Here is a 24,361-nt window from a genome sequence, read left to right as displayed (position 1 = left end):
ACAACTGAAACATTATCATTTTATGAAAATAAGTTCATTCCAAACAATGTGTAAATTCAACTCTATTGGGGTGAATAAACAATGTTTCCTAGCTGCCCATAAAATATATTCCGGTATATATATTAGTTTGGTATATCTACTGTACAGAGTAAAAGAATCTAAAGTGAATTTAAATTGAAATGTGTAATATATATATAACCGCCTTGGATTAAAATATAAACATAATTCTGCATAGCACTGCATAGTAGTACACTGATTTTATTCCAAAAGAATCTCACATCAGTGAAGCATTCAATACAGAGAAAACAGTTAAGTCCATATTATGAAAAAAAAAATCAAAAAATGAAAATAATTTTCATTTTCAACTGTACAAAATTAATGCCACACACCCTAAGAACCTCTATGCAAGGAATCAGCATCCTAATACCATTATTAAGTGAATGGTGTGCCATTATAAAACTTTAACCAAAACTTTAACTGGAAGGACGGACAGACGGTCGCAGGCAAAACATATAGTCACCCCCCGGTTTCATCGGTAGGGGACTAATAACCAATCAATAATTATATAATAGTATCTTAAGATGTTCTTTCAGTACGTATATATATACACTGTATACACACTATCATATATATATATTCAGAACAAGACAACTTCAGCCAAGACAATAAATGCAACACATAATCAATTATGAAAATCCCAAATGATTCCCAACCCATGGAATAAGCAATACAACAGTCAACACATTTCATGAAATGACTGTCAGACTTATATTGACCGACAAAAGACTATGACATTGAAATTCATTTTCATATGAATAAAATGTAATTAATTTTCATACACAAAAAATGAGAATGACATCAGTATAGGTATTATCTTTTGTTAGTGAGTGATTGAACATACTTCATTACTGGATTTCCAGACGCAATCGTATGTTTACATATCATGGCCAGCATTCCTGGGTAATGGTTTTAGGCTTTTAGGTAATGGATGTAGGCTTCTTGTTAACGGTCATAGGCTGTTAGGTAATGGTTGTAAGTTAATGCATGATGGTCTAAGGGTTCTAGGTTCTGGTGGTACTGTTCTGGGTAGTGGTGGTAGGCTTCTGGGTAATGGTGGTAGGCTTCTGGGTAATGGTGGTAGGCTTCTGGGTAATGGTGGTAGGCTTCTGGGTAATGGTGGTAGGCTTCTGGGTAATGGTGGTAGGCTTCTGGGTAATGGTGGTAGGCTTCTGGGTAATGGTGTTAGGCTTCTGGGTAATGGGCATTTGTTCAAAACTTTTGTCCGAATTCAACAAGTGTGCAAATGTGCAGGCATGTGTCAGTGTTCCATGTTGTTAGGTTACTGTAATTGCACTAGACTATCAAAGTTGTGTCAGCACTCCACTGGTCCACAACAATGCTGATAGAACTAGTGTTACATTAGTCCCTCTCCTTTGGAAACGTTGATGACTAAACCTCTCTTGCATCTGTTATCCAAATGGACAAAACTTTTGTGATTGTCTCTATTGTACTGTATTTCCCACACAAGTAGTGGTCATTGGCTCCTCCTAAGTAATGGTAGTAGGTTCCTGCGTGATGGTCTAAGGGTTCTCGGTTATGTTGGTAGGCTTTTAGGTAATGGATGTAGGCTTCTTGTAAACGGTCATAGGCTGTTAGGTAATGGTTGTAAGTTACTGCGTGATGGTCTAAGGGTTCTCGGTTATGGTGGTAGTGTTCTGGGTTGTGGTGGTAGGCTTCTGTGTAATGGTGTTAGTCTTCTGGGTAATGGTTATAGGCTTCTAGGTATTGGTGGTAGTCACCTTGGTAAAGGTTGTAGGCTCCTGCATGATGGGCTTATGGTTCTGGGTTATGTTGGTAGTATTCTGGGTAATTGTTATAGGCTTCTAGGTATTGGTTGTAGTCTGCTGGGTAATGGTGGTAGGGTTCTGCGTTATGGTCGTAGGGTTATGGTGGTAGGCTTCTGGGTAATGATCGTAGGCTCCTGAGTAATGGCTGTAGGTTCCTGGGTAATGGTTTTAGGCTTTTAGGTAATGGATGTAGGCTTCTTGTTAACAACAAAATTATGGTTGCTATGGCAGTTTATATCCATCAGAACAAACAAAGAAACTGATGTTATTGTGAGAGTGTTATTGAATGGTTTCTCACAGGAAATAATCTCTGCAAAAGTGATCATGACATACAGACATAGTGAGAGTGTCACTATCCCTGGCATTAAATATAATCCCCGTGAACAATTGTCTTAAGAATCTACTTTATACAGCAACAGAATCCACAAGAATGATGTGTATGTCACTAGATGCAGGGAATTGCTTAAAATCACACTTGACGGGAGAAATCATATATACAGTCAGTAATGACGAGTCATTTTCTGCTACAAATGGAGCAACAATGTTCCTTTGGTCCTGAAAAAACAACACTTTCAAATCCAAAGTAATTCACAAGAATAATTCTATAACATGTTTCACTTTCACAAAACTTCCTCATTTCTTCTGTCATACCGATTCTGTTTTTTGCAATATCATTTTTGTTGTAGTAAAGAATTGCCACTGACGGTTGTCCAACACGTCCAGCACGACCGATTTCTTGTAGGTATTTCTCCAGTGTTGTTGGGGGCCTGCAATGAATGATACGTGAAACACTTGGGGCATTGAGCCCCATTCCCAGTGCAACAGTTGCCAAAACTAATCTGACTTTAGGGGTTTCTTTGGTCAGTTCCTGAATAATGATTTTCTTCATGGACTCTGCATAATCTTTGTGGTATTGAGCATATATTCTATTCTGTGGGATTTCCTCACCATCGTAGCTGGCACCCTTAAGTTTATACGAAAGAAACTGATAAAAATAAGACAATGCTTCCAAACTTTCCACATACATTATGGTCACTGGAAAATGAACTCCTTTTTCCAGCAATTCTGTTGCCACAGGTTCTATCAAGTCATCAAATTTGTCAAATTTATGAATGTTTGGCAATCTGTTTCTAATGTCTATAAATATGTTTGGACGATCCACATTCTCACTGATAACAAGTGGATTTTTCAAATTCAGCTCTTTAGCTAGACTTGCAATTGATTTGGGTGTAGCAGTTGCTGTCAGAATTAAATGCAAAGCCTTCTCTAGAATGCACATTAACTCCCCAAGCTTCTGGAATGCAGGACGGAATTCTTCTCCCCTTCAAATAACAAGAAAAAAAAAAGATTAATTGCAGTTGACATTAACAAATATAGAACAAGATTAATTTGTAATTGTTTGTCGCCTCTTTCCTGCTTTGTCGATAAATTTACCAAAAACTGGCCTGGGGTTATAATTAGATATTCATTAATGTGATGATATCAATAACCCTGCAAAGTTTTAATTCAATCCAACATCAATGAAATTACAACAATTTTAATTATAAAATTATCAAAATTTAACATTTCTTCAAAATATATTGTTGAAGGCAAAGACTGGTTATTGCAACTTGATTTCTTTTTCAATAAGGACTGATTATACTCTAAAATATAAATTCTACCTCATTTTATTTTGCAACATTGCCCTAATGCTGATTTAAATGCAAATGTGTATTTATACATACCATTCTGAAACCATATGGACTTCATCTATGACTACTGCACAAATGATCTCTTGGTACAGTTGAGACCTAAGAAGTCGAGAAAATCTGGTCTTCAATAGTGCCTCTGGATGACAATAAATCATGCAAAAGTCTCCTCTCTCCAGTTGCTCAAATGGAACATCAATTTCAACATATTCATGATCCTGTTCCTCATCGTTCTCGCAATCCGCATCTTCATAAGTTGAGCCATGAGTACCTGTGAAACGTGAAACAGATGGGTTATTCAGGCTGATTTCACACTAGTCAGAACAATAGGTTATGTCATGCCTACTGGCGGTTTCAGTTGGTTTGGGTTATGTAAGTTTGAAAAACCAAAAAGTACTGGTGAGCTGATAACAATTGTCAAAGCAATGAAAAATGAAAGGTACAATACATGTTACGGGAAAGAGTATTATTCAATCTTCATCTTGGTACATGACATTTAAAATTTGGTTGTTTTTAAATAGGATTGAAATTGACAATTACAGAGATACATATCTGGCCAAACCAACAAAGCCAGACCATCATCTGGACATAATTATTATATAACTTATCACTGTATCATGTGTACATCATCATGTATGAAAGGGCTTATTTCAAACATGTGTGGTAGCAATTGTGACAGTCACCTGTTTTTGTGTTTTAAATGACCATTATAATTTTTTCATGGCTGCCTGTCTTAATTGTGTGCTTTTACTTGCATCTTACCAGATCTATAACAGACATGAGGGGATCCAAACATACAATACATAAAGCATACAATATAACAGGTTTATATCGACCCCCCCCCCCCCCCCCCCCCCCCCCCTATATTTTATACATACAATATTATTGTAACGTGTCCCTGTGATATAACTGACACATACCAGTGAAGTTCAAACTGCAAGCATTTAATCCCTTCTTCCTCATTGCAATGACTTGGTCCTGGATTAGGGAATTTAGCGGGGACACGACTATCACGCTCATTGGTTTCCGTTTCTCCATTTTCAGCTGACAAAACCACGGTAAGAGCTGAAATATTACACTTTTACCGTAGCCTGTGGGTAATACCGACACACAGTCATGATCTTCGTACAATGCTCTCAACGTCTCAATCTGTTTCTCCTTCAATGTGATCTTCTTCTCTTTAAATAAAGGACAATTATCGAGAGAATACTTTAAACACTGTTCGAATGACGCCATTTTGGAGATCTATATGCACAGCGGAGACTCATCCATAATGAGTGATACGGAGACCGCATCACAATTGCACGGCGTTTATACATATCAAATACCGTGATACATCCGAGGTTAGATGACCGTAGAGAATCGGCCGAGGTGTTCCGAATGGAATTAGAGACACCTCGGCCCCGTACCGTCCTCGGCCTAAGACACCTCGGCCCCAATACTTTCTCGGCCTGGACACCTCGGCCTCTATTTATAATATATAATAGTGTGACGGGCTATACTGTAACATGTAATGAATGTTATTAATAATGGAGGTAATATTTTATAATTTTATTGTTTTGAAATCATTTCCTGCTTTATTAATAGGGGAGGTAACTAGCAAGAACTAAAATGTATATTGTATTGCGGTTACTTCCCCTGCCATAACAATTTATTGCATATAAGTTATAAGAGGATGTCAGCCGGTATATATCATTTCGTCGCATGTATATGCATGCATTTAAACGATGTATACCGTTACCAGTTCTTGCCACGTGGAGGCCTCCTCTTTCAAGAACCAAAATGTTTTTTTTTTTTTTTTTTTGTGTGTGTGTGACCTGCCTCCTGGGTGTGGCATGGCCTTGTTCGACTGTGAACTGGTCGGCGCGGAGATGTTGGTATACTCCTGAAATGGAAACGAATTAAATTAAAATAACAGTCAAATGATAATGGTATATTTCCAATTTAATGTCATTATACGAGGAAACATTCGCATGGCGGTATTTTGACCGATATGTATAACTTAAGTATTGTTTTATATGTATAACTTTAGTATTGTTTTATGTATATCGTTGATATCTATCCTTACCTCATTCGTCGTCTGGTGTTGGTCGGACCGTCGCTGGGCAGTAGATCTTGCCGACGGTCTTCAGGAAGGTCGAGCTCGAGATCTCCTGCTCAGCATACTAAAAAAAAAGACACAGAAGTGATTACATTTAAAAAAAAATTACATTTAAAAAAAACATATTGATAGGCCTAATAAATGTACAATGTACGCATTTCCTTTTATATATTCTTTTATATATTATGGAAGTATATGCTTATCTTAAGTGAATAACAATGATTCTGATTTCAATTCAATAAGTTTTACATACCTGGTCCCACAACGTCTGGATCTTCCCCTGGATCCGGCGGTACACTGTAGTCTGCTGGCGACGCAGGGCCTGCTCGGCTACCAGCCTCATCTGGAGGGTGACCAGGCGGCCTTCCTGGTGAAGCAATGGGACGAGCATGTAGAACGGGAGGTTCGCCCGGCGAGCCTTGGTGTTGATCCTGCGATGCCAACCTATAAACAAAATGAATGATTAATCATGTGATCATAAAACAATTTAACAAATATATAATCAGATATGACTTATTTTAATGAATAAGAACTTTTATTATGACAATATAGTTCTATCAGGCATCGCTTTGCTTTCTGTATTGTGACACCCATTAATATGTACAACTTACCCTCTACGTCGTTGTTGGTGCGGACGGACTGTCGATGGACGCACCAGTTCGCAGTCGACCAGACACCGCTCCTGAACCAGTATCTAAAAAGTACAAAGGAACAATGCATAAGAGTTTCAATGTATGAACACTGCTTATAAAATAAGAGTATAAATGGAATGACACGTGTAATGTCAGGAAATCGTATGCTTCAGGACATTTTTATCGGTAAATTCTTTCAACGATTAGAAAAAAACTGTTGATAAATAAGATTGATTCACAACAAACACATATTTAGAAGTTTTACCTGTCGAGGTAATCGACCAGCTGAGTCAGCTCTGGGGTGTTGGCCAGACGCTTCAGCTTCACAAAGGCGTCGTGAATCTGAGGCGACGGGAGGAACGGCAACGCCATCAACTTCCGGATGTATTCCGCAACACCTGAAAAATTGAAATAAAGTTCAATATTTACAATGCTTATTGTAATAAGATTTTACTAGTATATATTTTAAGCATGGTTTTAAATAACTGTTATACACTATGTAATTTTATTATTTTGTAATTGTGATATATATGACACTATAATAAACAAATACATTGGATGATTGATTGTAACTTATAACGTTTTCGTTAAACGTCTTATATGTGTAAATACCTTGACGCTTCCTGAAGGTGGCCCTAAGTCCAAGACTGTCGACCTTGCGGAGGACAGCTTGGGCCCAGTGAAAACTGCAGCCCTTCAGGTCCACACCCGGGAACACGCTCCTGCAGAAGCCGAAGCTGGGTAGGTGTGGCAAACATCAGATGACGGTGGCTGCCGACACGGACGTCACCAACGATGAAGTCATCGCAGTCCAGGAACTCGCGATTCACCTGATAATCAAAATAACAATAATGTTAATACAGAATAGTTTACATGGCTTTAACAACTTTAAGAAATGTACGTCGTTATATTCTACGTGGCTTTAACAACTTTAAGAAATGTACGTCGTTATATTCTACGTGGCTTTAACAACTTTAAGAAATGTACGTCGTTATATTCTACGTGGCTTTAACAACTTTAAGAAATGTACGTCGTTATATTCCATTTTGGCCTTTATCTTCATATAGTAAATACCTCAAAGTCCAGGTCAACCGGCTCTGCGGGGCGAATGTGCTGCCGACATCGGTTGGCGAACCGGATCAGGTTGGCGGGCTTCGGCAAGTCGAAGTCGTCGTCATCAACGTTGGCCTGCAGCTTCTCCTCCACTATCGTCTGCGCAGATGTAAACGGCTGAGCGTTGGCATCTTCCCAGATCTGAAACAATAATTAGAACAATTATTTCAAATTCAATGCACAATATTGATAATATCGTTACTCGTTCAATGGCAAGACTGTCTATGTGACAATTATCTCCTTCACAAATGTGATAAACATTCAGTCAGTTAACTACCTGTTTCTTGACACGGACAAGCATGGCTGTGGAATGGTCAGGAGGGTGGATGTGGTCTGCTGATCCGGGCGTGAACGTGGTTCCTCTCTGGCTGACGGAAGCGCGGCACCATGTCGATCGGTTCCGGACAGCGCATCTCCACTGAGTTGTGGTGGGGTTGGAGCTCTGTTACAGAAAGACATTTAGAAATGCATATTAAGAACATCATAATCGTACTTATTATTGATATGCTATGATATTGGTTCATATTAGATATGCTATGATATTGGTTCATATTAGATATGCTATGATATTGGTTCATATTAGATATGCTATGATATTGGTTCATATTAGATATGCTATGATATTGGTTCATATTAGATATGCTATGATATTGGTTCATATTAGATATGCTATGATATTGGTTCATATTAGATATGCTATGATATTGGTTCATATTAGATATGCTATGATATTGGTTCATATTAGATATGCTATGATATTGGTTCATATTAGATATGCTATGATATTGGTTCATATTAGATATGCTATGATATTGGTTCATATTAGATATGCTATGATATTGGTTCATATTAGATATGCTATGATATTGGTTCATATTAGATATGCTATGATATTGGTTCATATTAGATATGCTATGATATTGGTTCATATTAGATATGCTATGATATTGGTTCATATTAGATATCATCTCGATCATTATTTACCATTCATTCTAATTACCTTAACCGTGTATGAATAGCCATCGGTGGCGATCAGCTTCCGGCAGCGACGGATGGTCCCGCTCTCCACGATCTCGTAGGTGGTGTCCTCGTCTACCACGACGGTGTCAGTGAGGGGCGCATCACCTAAAGATCTGTAATAATAAGGAGTTTAGTTAGTTACTTCTCACCATTAATGTAAATCAGTATATACTTCATTACTGTAAGAAAAGGTTGATTAAGTGGATAATAAAGGACTATAATATAAGCTGCGAAATTACATAGATTTGTTTTATATTTTTGAATGTTTTGTTATACTTTCTACATATATATATATATGTGTGTGTGTGTGTGTGGGTGGGTGTGTCTGTGAGGGTGTGTGTGTGTGTGTGTGTGTGTGTGTGAGGGTGTGAGGGTGTGTGTGTGTGAGTATACATACCTCTCCGATATGCAGACGGGATCATCGTCATCCTGTACCGTCAGGTCAAACGAGGCGTTCAGCGACTGCTCCGGTGGTGGGGGGACAACAAACGTCGAGTTCATCCGGACTGGCGACAGGTCAAAGTTCCTGTAAACAGTATTCTTTCATATAGAAAATACATATATAATATTCAATTATGCACTTTATGTAAAAACAGACTTGGCACAGGCGAGGCACAGACGAGACATCATTAAAGATAATAATTTGATCGAAAATGATCAAGTGATTTGTTCTATACTTTCACTAACTAATATACCTCATGTGCCTTTCACTGATTGGTTAATCGATTTGCGGTAATTGACTGAGCTACTCTTATAAGAGGTACTCTATTAAAACAACAACCCCTGCGTCCTTAGCTCCAAGCGCCCGGATAAAGATAATTCATATTAATTAATTAATTGATTAACCATTTGAATTGATGTCATTTCAAATTATAAATAATTAAAACAGCACTTAAGGATAAAATAAGAATAACACAATATATCTGAAACGTATAAACATAAGACATTATACGTCTCATAAAAAATCAAACAAAGGCAAAACATATTTCAAAATTGATATTTAATAACATTTGCCCCTGTAAAATGAACCTTTTTAACATATTTAATACATATATACGTACATGGATACTTATACAGTACACTGTATATTATAGAGTAGGGCCGATTTTTACAGAGGCCGAAATTGTCTAGTCACCTCGGCCCCGACCGACATGCGCAAGGGCCGAGGTGTCCAAGTACCTTCCGAATGCTCCGATATCCACCTATTGCGCAGCCGCAGCGCTTGGTCTCGCTAGATCTCGTGCTAAATATACCTCCGGTTATGAGAACAATAGGTGAGGTCGTGACTATGCGAGAAAAGCGGTTGTTGCGAGTCCCTAGTATATAGGTGTCATCCTCCTTCGTCTATTTTTATTTATTTTCATTAATTTTATTCATTTTGTCTGTCTGTCTGTCTGTCTGTCTGTACATTTGCATGATGCTTTCAAATTACAGTGCAACAGACAGACGGACGAACGAACGAACGAACGAAAAATGAAAATTGCAAGACATCTCAAATTTACTTGGTAATTCGGTACTTTATGTGTTCCGTTTTAGATTAAGAGGAAATCACAGGGGCACGTTACAATATTAATGTATACTGTACATGAAATTATTAAAAATGTATGTGGGTCAGTATAAACAACTATGTTTATACTGACCCACATGTATACATTAACATTGTAACGTGCCCCTGTTAGTAGATCGTCGAACAAGGGAGAGAACATCCAACCTGATTCCGTATATTTTTATTCCGTAAATTGTATGTACCATATTATGACTACGCATAAATTGATGACGTAGACCTCCTCTTGCACAACGCTGTGTCCTAAAGCATGACATCGTCTCTGTGAAATCAAAAAACGATTTCACAATCACTCGCACATTAGGAGCTCTCTTTTTCAAGTTTCGATTTCATTTTGGAATTATGGCTATCCGCGCACAGTTCGAGGGAAATAATGAAGTTGGAGTTTTCTCCAAACTCACAAACAGTTATTGTCTGGTTGCAATAGGAGGGTCTGAGAACTTTTACAGGTAATATACTGATATATATCGATGTTCTTGTTAGACAACGTGCTCTCAGTCAAAACGAAAGTCAAGAAGTACACAGTAGTCATGGACTTGTTTTGATTTATTAAATTGATTGGGGTACCGTTTATAATCATAAAGTGATGTCAACGTCCGAATAAATGTAGAATTTACATTCTGTTTGGAAATATTTCACATTTAAAACTGCTGTTATGTGCAAGGAAAGTGATATGATGTACACAGAAAAGAAATTATTTTGCTAAGCTGAAGTATCTTGTCCAGGTCATCAGATGTTCCATATTAAAACCCAAACACCATTCATATGTAAGAGGGGGGGGGGGGGGGGGGGGGGGGGGATGCACGGACAGACCAGGGTTCGAACCTGGCACTTCCATTCACTAGCCAGATGTTCTACAAATTGAGCTACCTGATCGCTGATGATCGACCCGATCCAGTTCTGCTACACTCTTCCCTCTCTTTTAAAGTCTTTGACCCCAAAGACCTAATAACTCGGAACCCATGTTCAAGTTGCCGAACGATGATGACCAGGTCCAGTTCCGCTACACATATAGCATACTCCATGTGTATTTGAAAGGTTTCCGATGTTTAATGGGCCTTATAAAATATGATATTGGCCTGTTAATCGGCTAGTACCCTATTTTTAAAAGGTTCACAAAACATCAGAATTTGCTATATAAACACAAATTATCTGACACCATTCGATGATATAGACAAAATAAATTTGCCTTGAAGTTGACATGTATAATACCTACCCGGTACCTTATATTACATCTCAATCAGTGTCTACAAAGGTTGTTATTTTCAAGTTTTTTTCTTATTTTTCAAGGATATTGTTAAATCACGAAAACATATCATGAAAATTAAAATGTATAGAAGAAATTATACTATGTCTGTTAAATAATTCTGAGAAAAATTTACCTGATTTGCATGACAATAGCAAATATAAATCATAAAAAAAGTTTCAGTATTTATTTATCAAATTACCAAGCCCCTAGTCTGTGTTCTTTTATATTCCATAGAATTCTGCTGTTCCAAATTTTCTTAAAGTTAATGATATGTGGCATATTATAATTTATTATGCATTTTTACCATTATTTTTTTACAGTGTATTTGAAGGAGAGTTGTCGGAAGCTATCCCAGTTGTCCATGTCTCTTTAGCAGGATGTAGAATAATTGGAAGAATGTGTGTTGGTAAGTTTGAACATACACAAGTACTGTTCTTTTGATTATATACTGGTAGACATAATAAACATTCCTTTATATTTAAAATTTGTATCCTTATTCCAAGAGACCTAGGGATATTTTTTCACTCTCTGAAACTTTAATATATCTGATCTCAATCTATGTCTGTGTGCATGCCCATATACTGAAGAGAAATTACACATTTTTATAATGCTATGTGGTACTGATATTGGATACAAATTGTGGAGTATGGCCATCTTGTATATTTAACAATCATACACTGACTTTATTGTAATATGATATAAGCCTTTCAAAAAAGGATGTGTATGATGAAGTCTCAGTACGCTAGATAACAACTTTTGTACCTGTTTTCAGTATTTTGTTACAGCAATCTGGCCATCTTTGTGCAGGAACTATTTATGTAATTCACCTATTTATAAATGCCTATTAAGAATTTTACATGTATTCCTCACTGTTGCAGGAAACAGGCACGGTTTGTTGGTACCAAGTACAACAACAGATCAGGAACTTCAGCACATACGTAATTCTCTCCCAGACAGTGTTTCTGTCCAGCGTGTTGAGGAGAGATTATCTGCTCTTGGTAATGTTGTAACGTGTAATGACTATGTTGCACTTGTACATCCAGATCTGGACAGAGTGAGTTGAACTTTTTCGCTAGCTGTTTCTTCTTTACATCCAATTTGATTCGAGCTTATTAATATAACGTGTATATACACAAGCTTAAAAATGTTGAAGGGAAAAAAAGTATTTTGGTTTGTTTCTTAAAAATTATTTCTCTGATACCAAATCAATTTTTTTCCTTGGGTGTCATTTTAGCTAACTATGAATATATACTATGACTGCAATTGTTAATTTAATGTATTTACATACTCCCAACATCAGGCTAGTACTGTGATAGTATACTTAGATATACTAATGTTATAGTTTCAAAATTTACCTTTCCAGTATGTCTTTATACATTATACTCTTGTATAATTGTTTGCGTTTTATAGCGTCATGATATGTTTGATCATTGATGATATCTAGCTTTTGTGTTTGTAAATCAGATAACAATTCTATGTCAGAAAACAATGCACTATTTAACTAATTATTTGGATATGATTTTCTTAGGAAACAGAAGAAATCATCGCAGACACACTGAAGACAGAAGTATTCAGACAGACAGTGGCAGAGAATGTCCTGGTTGGGAGTTACTGTGCTATCAGTAATCAAGGAGGCCTGGTGAGTCATCAATACAGGATTCATAGGTTTTGTTTATTTTTTTAATATGAAATGTAAAACTATCAAATGTACAATATTATTTGCATGTAATTTTGAAAGATTTTGTGTCACAAGAAGTCATTGTTTGTTTTTGTAGTTTCATTTGGGACATAAGTTAAAACTGCATTAAGGTTAAAAACAAGCATTACTTTCAAATGAAAAGAACATTAATAATGTTCAAGTAATTCACATATACAGTTACATACACAGATACATACAGAGCCAAGCCTCATTAATCCAGACACCACCATTCACAGCATAAGAAGAAGCTAGGATTGATTCCCTAACATATCTAAATTAATATAACTTCTGTTGCCCAGACAACTGGTTTGATATGTAGTAATACAACAGCCAGGTTATTGGTGAATATATTATCAAGGATGGACTGCACACATGAATAAGTACTTATATTCTGATAAGCAGTTACTGGATTTAATGATTATATGACTTTGAATTGATACAATATGACACTTTTATTACTAGTCTGGCTCACAAATTACTGGTAAGGTTCACAGCAAAGGTGGTAGATCATAGTAGATTTGAGTATGACCATTTCATAATTGGTGAAAAGATAGTCGAGGGTTCTCTGATTGACTACATCACATGTTATATAACCGAGAATTAACACTGATAGTGTATGTCATTAACATAGCTCTTCTGTATATCCTGTGTGTGGTAAAGTACTTGGGTTAGTGGTTTCAGGACTAATGACTAGTGGTTTCAGGATTAACGAAAATTTACTGTGTATCACAGGTGTGGTACAGTACTCAGAATAGTGGTCTCAGAATTAACGAAGATCTCCATATCACAGGTGTGATATGTATATTACAGGTGTGATATGTATATCACAGGTGTGATATGGTACTCAGCCTAGTAGTTTCCATCTTCACTAGCCATGGCTTCTGATTACATTACACTCCACGAACCCTTGGCAGATATATTCATCAGTTCTGGCCCTCTAGCGGAGATTCGAAATTATCACCCTTTATGCATGAAATTTATGACCAATCAAAACGAGCGTAACCGATGTACTTCATCAGTGATATTTACAGACACACATGGAGGCTTGTGTCATTTTGATGAGATATGTGATCAATGACTTATATAAATTGATCAAACACTGCGAATGTTTCCCCAAAGATTGTACGTTTCTGTATTTAGGTAAAATGCCATGACATAGTCATCAAGGTAGCTCTGTACTTGGCGCCGCAATTTTTGTTTCCTGCGGAACCAAGCCTGAATGTAAAATGCGATTTGATTGAATGCCCTGGGATTCCAGGGCACGACGGTTTAAACACGACTATAATATCTACCAAGGGTTCGTGGAGTGAAACATAATCAGAAGCCTTGGCTATCAAAGATGAGTAGTTTCAGGATTAATGTAGATCTACTGTTTATCATAGGTGTGGTACGGGTTAGAATTAATGAGGATCTGCTGTATACAGTGTGTGGTATGGTACTTGGCAGATGTGGTTTCGAGATTAATAGAATCTTCTGTATATCAAATGTTTGAGGTGTTTGCTCACTCTATATTTTTGAACAGATGGGCCCAACTCAAATATGCACTCGAGTGTATAATAATTTGAAATTAAATGATTTGTTTTTCATTTTCAGGTTCATCCAAAAACAACAGTAGAAGATCAGGATGAACTGTCATCACTTTTACAAGTTCCTTTAGTGGTAAATAACTATAAATGTATTATAAATGGTTATACTTTATCAAGTGTGAATATTCAAGTTAAACATTACCACCATATAAACTAATTGCATCTTGGGTACACTAATTCATTCCTGCACTAATCAGTTTAAATTTGAGAAAGAGCTAAAACATGAGTGCACTAAAATAAGTTTATTTAAAGTACATGTACATGTATATCATTTGACCTTGTAGGCTGGTACAGTAAACAGAGGCAGTGATGTTATAGGGGCTGGACTGGTAGTTAACGACTGGATAGCTTTCTGTGGACTGGATACAACAAGTACAGAACTCTCTGTCGTAGAAAGTGTATTTAAACTTGGTGACAGACAACCTAGCAATATCACAACAGAAATGAGGGAAAGTTTGATCGACAGGTCAGTATTCCTTCAACACATTTCACATCTTCATCAATTTTTTTTCTTGACGATTAATTTAACTTTAATTGTTTCTACAACAATTTAAAAATTAGTTATATATATTTATATAAATCACTCTTGTTGCTCAGATGGTAGTGTGTGAGGAGACGAGTATTCAGAGAAAACTCACTATTTCTATATACAGTAAAATTCAGGACATGCAAATATTTCTATACCATGATTGTCACTCTAGAATTCTAAATACAGGAGTAATTTGCTCGTTATATCAAAGTCAGTGAGGTCATGAAAAACTTTGAAATATACTAAATATCTGAGGTAGCTGTACATCTTATATAAATATTTTACTGTTAGAACTGAATATTAAGCAAGGTCTTTAATTATCAGAGTTCGAGTTAATGAAGTTGGATAGTAATGTACATTGAATGGTGTTGCTTTTGTTTTGAATGCTATTCACTAAATTCAAGGTAATGCATATATTCCTCTTTCCTCCTCTGAAGATTTTACTTTCTTTATCTTCACACTTTAGATTTCTATTGTTAATATGGTAAAAATCATTTAAAACCTACATTATTATTCTGACTATATAATAATTCCTTTTTCAGTATGACGTAAAGCAGAACTACTCGGCATACGTTTATACGACATGCAGACAGCAGGCTGTTAAATGATTGGTGTTTAATCTTACCAATATTTAAAACAAACTTTGTACATAGTGATGACATCAACCTAGGTTGATATGTATAAACATCATGTCATTCAGGAAACACAAGAAACCTGTTATCAGAATGGATGGACACTGTGTCGGAAGGGAAACGTTAAGTTAGCCAAGTATTTGAAAGTTTCATGTACATAAACAATTTACTGAAATGTTGATACGAGTCAGGTTGCCTTTCTTGTTACTCATGGTATCGCTAGTTGTAACATGTATGATGCCAAGTACTATGGATCTGATTCATTGATATTGATGAATACATCATTGTATAAATACTAAAATCTTTGGTTACCCATCATCTAAATGTATCACCTGTTTCATATGAAGTACCAAACATGGATTTGAAGATTTGTTGTTACACATATTCTGCAAGGGACAAATCATGAAGAAATAAATATCAAAAATAATGAATTTGTTTAGTGACTTTAATTTGATCAATGTTATGAAGTACCGATTAAATGTCCTGATTCTAATTCCATCTGAAAAAGTGGATTTATTATTAGTTATCAAATGCCAAAGTGGAAGTGAGTGTTGTATGCTATGATGTATCATCCAATGGTCTTCCTTCCATCTCTCAAGCACCTTCTGTCAATGCTTCAGCCGAAGGCTCATGTTGACCATTTGCAATGGCATTTTATCCATTGTCGAGTATCGTGTATTAATTTTTTTTTGTGCACACAATAATTTGGGTAAATATAAATGGAAGACTAATGCAGCGTCCTCCACCTATGGGTTGCGAGTTCGAAACCTACGTGGGGCAGTTACCAGGTACTGACCGTAGCCCGGTGGTTTTTTCTCCGGGTTCTCAGGCTTTCCTCCACTACACAAACCTGGCACATCCTTAAATGACGCTGGCTGTTAATAGGACGTTAAACAAAAACAAACAAAATTATGCAGCCTTATATCAACAATATCCTGGATGAGTTTGACAATAAGGCCAATTCAACTATAACTTACAGAGTTATGGTCCTTTGTAGTTTTATTGCCATTTGACCTTGTGCACATCATGACATGATAACTTGAGTAAATATGAATGGATTTTCATGAAACTTGTTATGAAGCCCTATATCTCAAAAAAGTTGACAATCAGGCCGATTCAACTGTTACTAACTTACAGAGTTATGGCCCTTTGTAGTTTTATTTATGAACAGTTTTTTTATGAAACTTGGTATGCTACCTCATATCATTAAGATCTCGAGTATGCTACCTCATATCATTAAGATCTGAGATGAGTTTGACAATGGGACAAATTTTGGCCCTGCAGTTTAATTACCATTTGACCTTTTGAGAATAACTTGGGTAAATTATAATAGTTATGGTCCTTTGCAGTTTAAGTCTAGGGTCATTAAATTGGGCCAGTAGTATGCTGGGATGAAAGACTACCAAGATTATTCAAAGAATTACCTTAAGCGAAAATCATTTATCAGTATCGGAACTCGGGTTACCAATAATGCCCATGGGCCTCTTGTTTCCGTTAACATCTTCTCAATAACCAAGAGGTCTAGAGTCATTATATTGGGAAAGATGCAGGTTGGGATGAAGGAGGAAGGACTAAGGCCTATCATGACGAGAATTGACCTACAATCATAGTAAGAGGGGAAAAACTTCTTTAAAATAAGCAGATCCAAAAAATAAATGCTGGTCTAAGCTTCAGTGTTTATTTTCATAAAATTGTTAAAATATGTGCTGATTAAAGAACATAGTACTTTGTACCTGTACTGGGAAGATATTTATATTTCTAACACCAGTTTAGATTTAATAAGATAATAAACAATACAATACTTCAAACTGTTCAGATCGTTTTAAGCATGGTCAGCTTAATACTAAACAGACAAATATTTCAAAATGATTATATCTTTTCAAATATGTTCAGGTTGATAATAAAAAGTACAATACTTCAAACTGATCACATTTTTTCAAGCATAGTCAGCTTGATACCAAATTGTATAATATTTCGAAATTGTATCTTTTCAAATATGTTTATGTTTAAAATTGAAAGTACAATACTGCAAAATGATCACATCTTGTCACACAAGTTCAGCTTGATAATAAACAGTGAAAACCCAAAATGATCATATCTTTTCAAACATATTCAGCTTGATGATGAAAAGTACTATACTTCAAAATGGTCATCAATACTTCAAAATGCTTGAGTCTTTTCAAGCATGGTCATCCTGATACTAAACATTAAAATACATGTATTTCAAAATGATCATACCTTTTCAAATATGTTCAATGTTATAATAAAAAGTTCAACACTTCCAACTGATCACATTGTTTTAAGCATGCCAAGATTGATACCAAAATGAGCCTGTTTTCAAATATGTTCAGCTTTATAATAAAATGTACAATACTTCAAACGGATCATCAATACTTCAAACTAATCAAATCTTTTCATACAAGTTTAGCTTGATAACAGAAAAATACTCAAAGCTGTTCATATTTTGTCATACGTTTTCAATTAGTTTTATGTTATATTATTTACATACTTAGCCAAAAGCCTTCAGTTACTTCAAATATATAATTTTACAAATAGTACTGATTATTTTAGCATGCTCAGTCCCATTTGGATGTCCCTGACTGAAAAAAAATTGTCATTTTATTGTTAAAAGAATTGAAAAGAATAATAATTTTAACTGGTTAAGTTAGGGTTTCTAAATGGTATTTGTACGTTTTTGATTGTTTTAAATTGAATTAATTACAAATTTCTCGCCAATCCTGATAAGACAGTGATTTTTACATCCTATTTTTGTGCCTCATAAGGAATCCATTTAAAATACTCCAACATATCAGCTTAGTACCATTGCTGTACGTATATCAGAGGGACCTGAGAATTCTCAGGTCCCTGTGCTTTATATAAGACATACACACACATGTTAACATCATTTTAACTTTGATCAAATGTAATAATACAACATCTGCTTCATACAATGACAAACATATTTTTGGCGAACGTATGTCCGTTTGGTATGTTTGATGTAAATTATGATAGATGACGGAAAGAAATCCGCCTTAAGTTACAAAAAAATAAAAGATGTAACCTCAACCATACACATTTTCTGTAATGAAGTCCATATTCCTGTTACAAACATTTAAAAATATAACTTTTACGATACACATTTTCAGTAAAATATGAATAACAACACTTTAATGAAGTCCATATTTCTATAACAAATTAAATCTTAATTCATAAATACAGTAGATGTGTATCATCAGAGGGACTTGACGAGAATTCCCAACCTACGGTCTTTATGTAACTATTTATGTTCTTTGCGTGTGGTCGTTTGTAATTTACGTTTGTCTTGATAAAAGGGCGAATCGCCTGGGAAATTAGACAGTTTACTTGTCTGTTTTGGTGTTTATTACAATACAATACAATACATAGACCGTGGGTTGGGAATTCGTGTCAAGTCCCTGTGTATATCATAACTGAAACACGGGGTATGCACGTGACGCTTACATCAAGCAAAATTGAGTGTGAAATGGAAAAAGAATATGGACAGCTACACAACTCGTAGACTATATAACATTTGTCTTTCAAATTCATAACATAATGGACTAAGAATCACAGACACAACTGGAATGAAGCGAGTGTAAAGAGGCCATGTTTGGAAAGAATTTGCATTAATTTTAGACGGAGGAAGACAAAATTAATTTATTAACATCAAACATAGGTACTTAGCACGTTTATAAGTCCAAAACCGATTATAGACTAATACATTTTCTCTATACTTATAAACGTGCTAAGCACCTATGCATCAAACATCTAAAGTATCATGGCACCGCTGGTAGCATCCTCGATACTCCAGGGGACACAGTGAAGTCGTAACTACACTAGTTATTTCATTTTTTTTGTGTAATAGGGTATACTGAGCATTATCTAAAGCACGCATACCTTGTATGTAAGTTGCACTCGTCCATTAATGAATTGGTCGACAAAATCATAATACTCGAAGGAAAAGTTATGTTTAATGAGTTTACATTTGAACTGGATCTGGATCATAATCAGCAACGTCCCAAGGATATTTCGATTTTGAGTAATAACTCGTATTGTTAACGTACTTATAGTACTGGTAGGACTGTGTAACTGTTTGTCCGACTTTGACCCATTTGAGGAAATGATGACGTTATGACAACCTTACACAAAACTAATTAACATTGACATTTGTACTCAAATCTGATATTTATACAAAGTGTCCATAACTTTTTTTTTCATCATTCATATCACTTCCTCTGAAAGATCAACCTTTAGTCCCAGGTGATTTGAATTGTAGATTGGGCGTATAACGGTGCAAAACAGTTATGTACATTACCCAAACCACAAAACAATGACAAATACGTCAGAAACTGTATTGAGATTATCCACACACAATTGAAATCGTTAATCTAACACAATGTCATGTTTTACACGATTATAGTGACCTCAACGCCAGGAAATACATAGATGTATGGTTGCTATGCTTATGCAGTCTTGTCAGTTTTTCAATCCACTTTAGAACGGTACACCTACAAAGGAGAGATATCAAAAAAGTTGAAGGGAAAAAAACCAAACATAAAACCAAAAACCTGGACTTTCATTGATTTTCGCTTGATTATCTTTCCGAGTATCGATAATCTAACTAAACGTAGTTTTCATAAAATTGTTACTCGATTAATGGAATAGGTGAATTTATGACTGTTAATGCATATATGTTGGTTACATGTCTAGACCAGGTAATGTTGATGATCCAAAGATTATAAAATACTAGTCCCTTCCATTTCCAAAGGATGAAACCAAAGATATATCGGATAGTTTACACACGGCCGGGATGCCAGTTGTATATATATATAAGCGTAGAAATTTGATGGAGTGAATTCATATTACTAGTATTGTATAATAATGCACGAAAAAATTGTATTCATTGTGATCAGATTATGTTGTTTCTCAATTTATGAATTTATGTAGAATTTATCGTAGAGTGGAGGGCCTTTGTAATGTTGAAATAACTTGTGCCAAATCCACTTGCTTCATTAACGCCCTTAAATATGTTAAAATCAATCAATAAACCGACAATATTCCAAAACACTTCATTGAGTTACTCACCAAATCACTTTATTTACCATTTCACGTTCCTCCAAACATATCCTCTATTGTAGAAAGAAGCTCCTTTAATTTCGACCGCAAAGCATTTTCCTCGCGTATTACATTATCCTGAAATACAAAGTCTAGATAATCCAACGGACAAAATAGAGAATATCGAAAATTCACGACCTCCGTTAGCTTTTAACAATAATGGGTGAAGCAGAATAGTTTCGTAAAGAAACAAATTAAACAACGTATACCTATTTAAAAAAACCTATCCATATTGCATATTGCATATTCAACATGAAAGAATATCTTTCTTTTATTACGTAACGAATTGAAACATATGGAAGCAACGGAAAATTTACCTCTATTTTGCTACGGTTCCTCTTTTTCTTCAGCTGTTCTATCTTTCTTAAACGCCGGCCTATTTCTTCAATTCTCTGAGTTGGATCTGGAAGGACTGATGATGACCTAATACGCGCCATTCCCATTCGGTCGTGGCTCTGAATTGAATTTGAAATTAGACTCTGACGATCGTCTGATGACACATCAAATGCCTTCGGACCGGCCCAAGAAAATCCAAGGTAGAAAAAAACTTTCTTTTGCCAAAGTGACCTTTGGCCTATTGGCATCGCTGTTGGGACAGTCAAAGCTTCTTTGTTACCGGATTCTGTCTCTATCCTTATCAGAACCTCCAAACCATCTCCAACTAAAGTTCCTTCCAGGCGTTGAAGCTTATGTACGACATTTGGATCTTGCCATATCTCGTCACCCTTGAAGTACATGCTACCATGGCGATTGTGAAGTTCCTCATAATAGACAATTTCGTCACTTTCATGGTCCTTTCCGAGAAAGAAATATGTTGTTTCTTTTTTTCTGTGTGGATTACCTTCATCTCTTTGTCGTGGGTGATTTGTTTGGAATGCTATTTTCCAGCGTTTGATGGCTTCACGGATCGTTCCAACTGGACATATGTTCTTACTTTTTCTGCTTGGCGTTGGCCAATGGAACATCACAAGGTACAAGAAGATTTCTAAATACGGAAATTCGTTTTCTGACTTGCACTCTGTATCGTACATACGCTTTGTAAGGTCCAAGATATTAGGAATTTTTGTCGTTACACTTTCCTTTTTACTATGGATCCTCATAGCCAATGCAACACTGATGAGCATAACAGTGTCAAATGGCTCTGGGCAAGCAGATGAGATATTCATTGTCAGGTGGGAAAACATGATTTCCAGTTGTCTTAAACAGCTGCCATTGCCATTGTCTTGTCGTAGGTATCTCAACAATGAGGACAACGAACGTCCACCCAATCGTTTCACTCTTCTTCTTCTAAAATCTGCGCTCTCTAAAGGAGAAAGATGTGACGGTACAACGTCTGTGCATTCTCCAAAAAGCATGTCTACATTCTCCCGCAGAACTGCCAAACTTTCATCTGGAAAACCTTTCTTGTCACGGAAAATTGAACTGGTTACATTTTCCTTCAGTTGTGATGACCTTTCTTCTATCTTTCTCATTGCACTCTCGGTGAACCCTTGCAACTTTTTGAGGGTGTCTCTACTTCCATCATCTAAAACGGAGAGCGACGGTGGTTCAAAAGTGCTTTCAACAACGAATCGATGAAGCACATCTTTATCAAAAGGTGAAAAATTCAAAACCTTCATCAATAAAATGATGAGTTGGACCTCCCCAAAATAGCCGGGATCATTCGGGGATGTTTTGTTGTCGTGTTGACTTTGATCCTGCTCTTTATGGAACTTCTCAATCCCCTTCATTGCAACTTGAATTATATTGCACGTATCCTCGAGCGACAATGCCTGATTAGTTATGCACGATTCATATTGATCAAATACTTGTGCCTTGAATACTTGACCATACGTGTCCCAGAGATATGAGTTGTTTGGTCGGAGTTGCGTAGCTTTAATAGCATATTCGGTTGCCATTCCCCAGTTCTTGCTGTATATGTACAATCGTGCGATTTGTTGAGCAATCATGGGATCCTCTGTCATCTCAAAGCCTTTCTTCAGGACACTAACGGCTCTCTCAGTATCTTCTTCGCTCATGATCACTGTCAAAATCCGTGAAAACTTCTGTCTTCTACCATTTTCTAGTGCCTCTCTTTTCTTTAATACATCTTTGACTACTCGAATGACTTGGTCAACAGGTCCATTCTGCCTTTTGAATACTTTAGACCGTAGGAATTGTAGCATGATAGAACTAGTACTTGCTTCTTGTTTAAGGTGCTGAAATATTTCTTTCGCAAACAAAGGATTGATTATTGACAGTGCTCTAAGGTTGCTACCTTGTCCACTTCTTGATGAGACGTTCAGCAGTACTTTCAACTCCGCGCTAAGTTTAGTCTCCCATTGCCTGTCGCGTTTCTGTCGGCGATGTGATAGCGCTAGTCCATAAGATTCTTTACCTCCAAATTTCACATCCATTAAAGCATCAAATGCACTGATAGGCAAAGGTTGGAAATCCATGTCGTAAGTATTCATCAATGATAAATACATCAGCAATTCTTTCTCTTCTTGCGACTCAATTCCATCTGCATATTGCTTTACGATACCTTTGATGTATTCAAAATTGAAATTTTCTTTCAAAATATTGAATGAAATAAGAAGCCTAGGGTCAACGCCTTCTTTATCTTTGAATCGCCGTTCCAGTACACTTGCCTTTCTCTGAAACCATGTCAGCTCTTTTTGTTCCAGCTCTTGCCGAATAAGAACAGTGTGCTCTTTCACTGATTTTGGTAAATTGGTTCTTCTCGTACATACCAACAAGACGCAGTAGGTTAGAATGCTTTGCTCCGATCGAATTGATGCTTCCCGTGCTCGTCTTTCCAATGTAGCATGGAGATTAAGTACACCTTCTTCGTCACAGTTGTCCAGTAAAACTACCGGGGGCTTAGCAGAATTAATTTCTTCATAGTTTCTCAGATAGATTATTTGATCACGTCTGGTCTGTAACTTTTTTTACGACGCAACATCGAAATTCCTTTTTTAAATCCCACAAAATCTGTCTTGCTGCTGTCGTGCCGCCAGATCCAGGTTGGTGTATCAAGGTTACAACAGCCACTTTGTCCTCTCCGGTGTTCCGCCTATGCAATGCTTCCATCACATATTTTTTCAGGGTGTCGTGCTTTGATCGACGGCAAATTTGATCTTCTCCGAACCAGTAGTTCCACCAACTTGGCTGCTCTCCGTGATAGAAGGCTTCCTGAACTTTTCTGAATAGCTCGTTTTTTTTAGTTGTATCTTCCAGTAGATCACTGTCATCACATTCCTGCTGACTTAGAATATCCAAGTCACATAGTTCATTTCGAACTTTATTTTTCAATGGGCAATATGCTCCAGTTGAAAGTGGTATTTGACAAATGGTACTTAGCGCTGGCGCAACGACTTGACAAACCATTTCGTTCACTTGTTCCCAGGGCATTCCTATGATACATCTGTCACGGATAACTTCTTTGTCAACGCTATTTCTATGAAGTAATTCTGCAATCCAATGGTTTGCAATGTCTTCCGTTGGTGCCAGAAGGATCCACTGCTTCTAGCATGATGTCATAGTTTTTTGAAAGCAAAAGAAGTATTGCTAACGATCGTCCCTTTGG

General features: G+C 36.4%; 4 protein-coding genes across 5 annotated transcripts; 1 reads left to right on the top strand and 3 right to left on the bottom strand.

Moving 5' to 3' along the window:
* Positions 1 to 959: 959 nt before the first annotated feature.
* Positions 960 to 4,877, bottom strand: LOC117318338 (ATP-dependent DNA helicase Q-like 3). The gene is made up of 3 exons (XM_033873338.1): positions 4,456 to 4,877; positions 3,572 to 3,806; positions 960 to 3,169 (listed from the first exon to the last, which is right to left on the bottom strand). Exons 1-3 carry the CDS (start codon positions 4,769 to 4,771, stop codon positions 2,362 to 2,364), a joined length of 1,359 nt encoding a protein of 452 aa, XP_033729229.1. The 5' UTR covers positions 4,772 to 4,877; the 3' UTR covers positions 960 to 2,361.
* Positions 4,878 to 5,336: 459 nt separating this feature from the next.
* On the bottom strand, positions 5,337 to 9,101 carry LOC117318335. The gene is made up of 11 exons (XM_033873336.1): positions 9,097 to 9,101; positions 8,799 to 8,927; positions 8,382 to 8,514; positions 7,659 to 7,823; positions 7,343 to 7,522; positions 6,881 to 7,022; positions 6,534 to 6,666; positions 6,248 to 6,330; positions 5,890 to 6,080; positions 5,604 to 5,700; positions 5,337 to 5,420 (listed from the first exon to the last, which is right to left on the bottom strand). Exons 1-10 carry the CDS (start codon positions 9,099 to 9,101, stop codon positions 5,605 to 5,607), a joined length of 1,257 nt encoding a protein of 418 aa, XP_033729227.1. The 3' UTR covers positions 5,337 to 5,420; position 5,604.
* A 1,070-nt stretch (positions 9,102 to 10,171) lies between these two features.
* LOC117318342 (eukaryotic translation initiation factor 6) lies at positions 10,172 to 16,087 on the top strand. The gene is made up of 7 exons (XM_033873343.1): positions 10,172 to 10,414; positions 11,535 to 11,620; positions 12,093 to 12,268; positions 12,743 to 12,853; positions 14,507 to 14,572; positions 14,784 to 14,965; positions 15,571 to 16,087. The coding sequence occupies exons 1-7, from the start codon at positions 10,308 to 10,310 to the stop codon at positions 15,578 to 15,580; spliced, it is 738 nt and encodes a 245-aa protein (XP_033729234.1). The 5' UTR covers positions 10,172 to 10,307; the 3' UTR covers positions 15,581 to 16,087.
* Positions 16,088 to 17,466: 1,379 nt separating this feature from the next.
* On the bottom strand, positions 17,467 to 24,228 carry LOC117318341 (sterile alpha motif domain-containing protein 9-like). Of its 2 annotated transcripts, XR_004530336.1 has the most exons (4): positions 21,111 to 24,228; positions 20,764 to 20,871; positions 17,800 to 20,186; positions 17,467 to 17,721 (listed from the first exon to the last, which is right to left on the bottom strand). XR_004530336.1 is itself a non-coding variant. In XM_033873342.1 (3 exons), exons 1-2 carry the CDS (start codon positions 23,259 to 23,261, stop codon positions 20,785 to 20,787), a joined length of 2,238 nt encoding a protein of 745 aa, XP_033729233.1. In that variant the 5' UTR covers positions 23,262 to 24,228; the 3' UTR covers positions 17,467 to 20,186; positions 20,764 to 20,784. The 2 variants fall into 2 exon arrangements, 1 of the variants encoding a protein (XP_033729233.1); XM_033873342.1 differs by having other exon boundaries at positions 17,467 to 20,186.
* Between the last annotated feature and the right edge of the window lie 133 nt (positions 24,229 to 24,361).

This window comes from Pecten maximus, unplaced genomic scaffold, assembly GCF_902652985.1.
Source record: "Pecten maximus unplaced genomic scaffold, xPecMax1.1, whole genome shotgun sequence".
Lineage (NCBI taxonomy): Eukaryota > Metazoa > Mollusca > Bivalvia > Pectinida > Pectinidae > Pecten > Pecten maximus.
This window is presented reverse-complemented; position numbering and strand designations above follow the sequence as displayed.

Bases quoted from the DNA above. Each gene is read 5' to 3' on its own strand.
- LOC117318342 (XM_033873343.1), top strand. From the start codon at position 10,308: ATGGCTATCCGCGCACAGTTCGAGGGAAATAATGAAGTTGGAGTTTTC. The intron at 10,415-11,534 runs GTAATATACTGA...ATTTTTTTACAG, and splicing joins GGGTCTGAGAACTTTTACAG to TGTATTTGAAGGAGAGTTGT. The intron at 11,621-12,092 runs GTAAGTTTGAAC...TCACTGTTGCAG, and splicing joins AATTGGAAGAATGTGTGTTG to GAAACAGGCACGGTTTGTTG.
- LOC117318338 (XM_033873338.1), bottom strand. From the start codon at position 4,771: ATGGCGTCATTCGAACAGTGTTTAAAGTATTCTCTCGATAATTGTCCT. The intron at 3,807-4,455 runs GTATGTGTCAGT...CACGTTTCACAG, and splicing joins TTGCAGTTTGAACTTCACTG to GTACTCATGGCTCAACTTAT. The intron at 3,170-3,571 runs GTATGTATAAAT...TGTTATTTGAAG, and splicing joins GTCCATATGGTTTCAGAATG to GGGAGAAGAATTCCGTCCTG.
- LOC117318335 (XM_033873336.1), bottom strand. The intron at 7,023-7,342 runs GTATTTACTATA...GTCATCTGATGT, and splicing joins CGGTTGACCTGGACTTTGAG to TTGCCACACCTACCCAGCTT. The intron at 6,667-6,880 runs GTATTTACACAT...TCAATTTTTCAG, and splicing joins CACCTTCAGGAAGCGTCAAG to GTGTTGCGGAATACATCCGG.
- LOC117318341 (XM_033873342.1), bottom strand. From the start codon at position 23,261: ATGTATTTATCATTGATGAATACTTACGACATGGATTTCCAACCTTTG. The intron at 20,872-21,110 runs GTAAATTTTCCG...TTTGTATTTCAG, and splicing joins GGAACCGTAGCAAAATAGAG to GATAATGTAATACGCGAGGA.